Below are 5,178 nucleotides of genomic sequence, written 5' to 3'. Positions count from 1 at the left end.
ATTAAGGACTGAAATGAAAGTGGAAGAATATAAAAATTTGTCGTTTTGGATTGATTAGTTGTATGTAAAGAGAATCTAATGGTACAGTAAGGTTTTCATTGATGGAGTAAAACATGGTGGTGGGGGCAGGACAGTTAGGTGATGAATCAGGAAGTGAAAAAAATAGTCGACCCGAAACAGATAATTTCCCACATTCAATCATAGGTTAATAATAGAGGACAGAGAACAGTGTGAATAATTTCTAAAAAGGGGATTCATGCAACTATGTTATGTATTAAGTGTGATGATTATTATTATTGTAGCTCCAATCCAGGGTGGGGCAAAGATCTAGAGTAGGTTTGGGGAGAGAATATTTGCAGGAGACACAAGTTGTCCCTTAATCCTAGTGGGCATACAGAATTGTGACGTTTATGAAATTATCTTGTTCATATGAATATGCATGGCTTGCATTTCCATTTTAAAGTCCTGTGGGATAGTGAACCATTCATTAGTCCCAACATTTCAATCTGTGGCCCAGATATCCTGGACGGTAAAAGTTGGGACTGTTTCCACTGTTCAAATAAAAAGTAAGAGTTAATTTAGATTGTGATGTGGTAACAGGTTCATGATATTGTAATGTGTAAGTAACACCCACACTAATGGACAATAGAATAAAACTAAGATAAACTGATACTGGTTATGTTATTTTTCTCCACCACTTGAAAGTAATAAAACTTTCGTAAATGGTCTCTCTCTATATATATAAAAGGGCATATTTAGACAGACCTATAGATTTAAGCATGGTTTTTATAATGATGGGTACACATTTTGAATAATTACATTTAAGGACTATATATTGAATGGTATTCCAATAGGGAATTCATTATTATCATATTTCATACAATTCAGATGTTCTCTAATAAATCCATGTATGTCACAAAAAATCTCACACGTCAATAATCACATAATAATGAAGAGTTCTCACAGATAAATAGACCACTTATCACTGATGCTTCTTTTCATGGATGCACAATAAAAACAAGGTACACAACTTAATTTATGTGTGTCTGCATGTGACACAAATGTCTAATGGCTTCTAAACTCTTCAAGAGATATGTTATTCATGCAACAGCTCATACAATTTATATGCAATGAGGCATGTTTTAAGTACACAGTATTCAATGTAAGTTTAACCCATTAGACGGATCTTATCCATACAACATTTTGTATGACTAGTTTGCAACAGTGTTATAAAACACTGGTGTGTAACATATATAAAGCCAACTTATTTTAATCATGTAAATTTCAGCAATTATTAATAACTTGAGTGGTAATTCTTGAACTCTGGTGTCAGACACATTCAGAGAAAAATAAAAGAACTGATTCTGGCAACATGAGATGCAGAAGACAGATTTTACTGTGCTCTTAAACAGTGGGATCAGAACATCTACATGATAATAGAAGAACACGCAAATTAATTTTCCCCTTATGACCGACCTGTAAAACTTCTAACATAAAAGATACACTGTCATCATTTATCAGCACTGAAGAGTAATAAACATCAAATATCTAGATTGACAAGATCAAATACAATTTTGCTAGCAAAGACATGCATGGCAAAATCTAACATAACCCATAGCAATCTTGAAAGCAGCAAATATTACTATGACACAATAAGTGATTTGTTTTCAACTGCAGATATTAAAGTGGTCAGGCCATTATGTTCTAATTTTAAATACTTTGATTAATTGAGCATGCAACATATTGCAGCAAGTGCCTCAAAACTATATCGCAACCTCCGCTCTTCACAATTTGCATACAACTAGGTCCTTTTACTTACACAACCAAGCCCGTTTTCCACTTCAAATGAGAAGAACAATGATATCGCCGAGAGCAGTAGGTAGGGTGAATTTGTCTTAAAAAATACTAAATATAAAAGGATCACGTCTCATATTTGACGTAAAAAACATGCAGCAAAACCGCTAAGATACAAGCGATGATAGATGATCTCAGAAGCAACCTAGCATGACAGATAACATACAAATCATACCTACCAACAAGGATCTTACACAAGTCTGCTCCTTATTTAAGTAGGAATGTGACATATTTAAATGGTGACACGGAAATTTTAATCGTTCTTTTAAACTTTTACATGCCAACCGACATACTCGTTTGTTGCTGGAGATAAAAAAAAAAAAAAGAACAGAGGTAGCATCATCCTTAGAAGTTCCTTGGCAAACCGTGAAAAAATTAATGGAACACAAGTTATAATTAAAAAAAAAAAAAAAACTAAAACAGAATGGCATTAATATGTAAAATATCTGAGTACACCATATAACTTAATTTGCTGACACAAATAGGTCAGAATTTTATTTCAATCAAACCATAGTTGAGCTCCAAGATCTTTTATTTTTTGTATAGAACAAGGAAAAGCTTGAGTTTCATTTTTAGGGAAGGGGGCAGTCACCAAATTGACCTAGTCTTTTTCGTTTCACCATAAGTAAAAGCTCAACAAAATCTACTTAAAATTTACTATCTGCTCTCCCTAAAACATAAAAAATCTATAATCTGGACCAAGTGAGCAGAGGACACTACTAAGACAGAAGGACAACTAAATCTAAGTGCACAAATGGGAAGAACTATTTAGTAGTGCATTGTATCTTACATATAGATTGCTTCGTGTGTATATATATATATATATATATATCAAAATTCACAGTTGATTTTATTGATAGTTTGGTATTGACAGAACTCAAGAGGGATCGACCAAACCATGTTGCCAAGTAACCTAAACAACACAACTTAATGGGTTGATTTTGCTGTTGTCATTGATGTTTTCTTCTGTATCTTGACTGTTATTTTTTCCACCAAACTTGTCTTTACGAGTCCTTTGGAGTACAACTCATTCCATAACTTGGAAGCCTCCTCAGGAAATCCTTCACAAGTAATGCCTTTTAGAAGAATTTTATAGGTAGCCTCAGTAGGTTTACATCCATTTGCTACCATATAAGCAAGAAAATCAATGGCACGGCTGGTTTGCTGAGTTTTACATAGTCCCATCATTATTGAGTTATAAATGAATGCATTGGGTGTAATACCTAATCCTTCCAGATAATTGAAAACTTGTATTGCTTCATGAACCTTTCCTATACGACTGAGCCCACCTACCACGGATGTGAAAGTAATTAGATTAGGCTTCATACCCTTTCTGCACACCTCTTCCAAGAGTTGTAGAGCATGTTCAGTTTTTCCCACCTTTAAAAGCCCATCAATGATTGTACTGTAAGTAATTATATCAGGTTCAAGACCTTTTCTGCTCGTCTCTTCAAAGAGTTCCACAGCACGCTCTGTTTTTCCAACTGTCAAAAGCCCGTCAATCACTATATTATAAGTGATTAAAGAAGAAATGCATCCCTTGGAACTTAGTTGGTTCAGTATCTGAACAGCATCATCCACCTTCCCATCTTTGCATAATGCAGTCAGAAAAATGTTATAGGTCACTATATCTGGGTAACATCCCCTGGATACCATTATTTCTAAGTACTCAATTGCTCTATCAACACTTTTCTCGTTACAAAACCCTTCAATCAATGGATTGTAACTTCTGGAATTAGGTTTACAACCATGCTTTGGCATCATCTCCAAGACATTAAGGGCTTTACCTAGTAATCCTTTTTGGCAAAAGAATTTAATCAAGATATTGAAAGTAACAACACTTGGGGAACACCCTTTGCGAAGCATGCTAGCCAATAGTTTCATAGCATCCATCCATCTTCCACCACTACACAAGCTGTGCAAGATAATAGTATAAGAAATCACATCAGGATTACAACTATAGGATGGCAATTTGTTTAAAAATCTAATTGCTTCATCCAACCTACCTTCATTGCATATCCATTTTATAAGAACATTGTATGTAACCACATTAGGCTTGCATCCTTTGCTCATCATCTCAATTAACAGCTTCATTGACTGACCAACACCATTTTCTTTACAGGTGGCATCAATCAATTCAGTGTACGTAACTACATCTGGGTAACACTTGCTTTGCAGCTCTATGTCAGAGACTTCCCAGGCTTGCTTCAATTTCCTTCTATCACACAAGCTATGAAAAATTGTATCATAAGTATCAGAATTTGGAGTAACACTCATCCGATCTAAAACCCGCAAGGCTTCCTTTATCTCCCCAGATTTGCAATAACCACCGATCAGAACATTGTACATTGTTACATCAACTGCTCCAGACTCGTCCAAAATTCCCATTATTTGAGTTGCCTTCTTAGTCCTGCCAATCTTACAGAACTGATGAATTAAAGCAGTACAAGCAATGACGTCAGGCATACTGCCTTTGTTAGTCATATACTCAAGAAACTTAGAACCTTCTTCCAATTCCCCGTTTTTAATCAACATGCGGAGATGATCATTCTCAGAATCCTCAAAACTCAGGGAAGAATTGACCCCATCTGGGTAGGATTCCATCCCATTTAAATCACCTTTTGGGAATCTTTCAAATTGTTGAAGATTACCTTTCAAACCGCAATTTTCATATTTGGAAACAGCAAACAAGCAACTGCCCAAATGCTTTCTAGAGCAAGTGCCATTAGGTTTTCCAATGTAAATAGCCCTAATATCACGAAGCAGAACAAATAATTCAGATCTGCAGGCCATATTACATACTCTCACCGAATTGAATGAAGAACCAATGCTACAGCTTTCTCGGTGGAAGTGATTATATGAGCAAAACTGTATTTTGGGTATTACCAAGTCCATCGATTCACCAAACTACAACACTTCCTATCAAAACTCCAATGCCACCAAATCCATTTTCACCAACTATCATAACCTGAAAAGGCCGGGATCACACATTCGATAAGTGCAAAGTTAATACAATAAAGGTTAAGCATGCTATAAAAAACTTAAAAACAAGGTAAGTCAACAACGAAACCTAGTCATTTATCAAATCTGAACCTCTAACAGTAAACAATTCAAAAAATCCAGAAAAAAAAAAAAAACATATAAAGTATTCAGAGAAATCCTAATTCATGATTTTGTAGAGGAAAACCTCGATATTTCAGAAACAGAAACTTAGGCTAATCCCCGCTTATATCGCCTTCAATATCGGTTCCCCTTGCCCAAGTCTCATTCTGCCCTCACCATTGCGCGCATCAACTCAATCACACCGGCGACAAAGAAATCCCT

At 35.4% G+C, this 5,178-nt stretch overlaps 1 protein-coding gene across 1 annotated transcript in view; it reads right to left on the bottom strand.

Annotated features, from left to right (window-relative positions):
• Positions 1-2,319: 2,319 nt before the first annotated feature.
• Positions 2,320-5,178, bottom strand: part of LOC114195648 (pentatricopeptide repeat-containing protein At1g09900-like) — a 2,955-nt gene continuing 96 nt past the window's right edge. The window contains exons 1-2 of the mRNA XM_028086187.1: positions 5,042-5,178; positions 2,320-4,822 (exon numbers count right to left, since the gene is read on the bottom strand). The exon at positions 5,042-5,178 is cut by the window's right edge and continues 96 nt beyond it. Of these exons, the coding sequence (XP_027941988.1) occupies positions 2,782-4,749 (1,968 nt within the window). The 5' untranslated portion in view covers positions 4,750-4,822; positions 5,042-5,178 and the 3' untranslated portion in view covers positions 2,320-2,781. The remainder of the gene's footprint in view (positions 4,823-5,041) is intronic.

Source organism: Vigna unguiculata, chromosome 8 (genome assembly GCF_004118075.2).
Source record: "Vigna unguiculata cultivar IT97K-499-35 chromosome 8, ASM411807v1, whole genome shotgun sequence".
NCBI lineage: Eukaryota > Viridiplantae > Streptophyta > Magnoliopsida > Fabales > Fabaceae > Vigna > Vigna unguiculata.
Note: the sequence above shows the minus strand (reverse complement) of the source record. Positions and strands in the feature narration are given on the sequence as shown.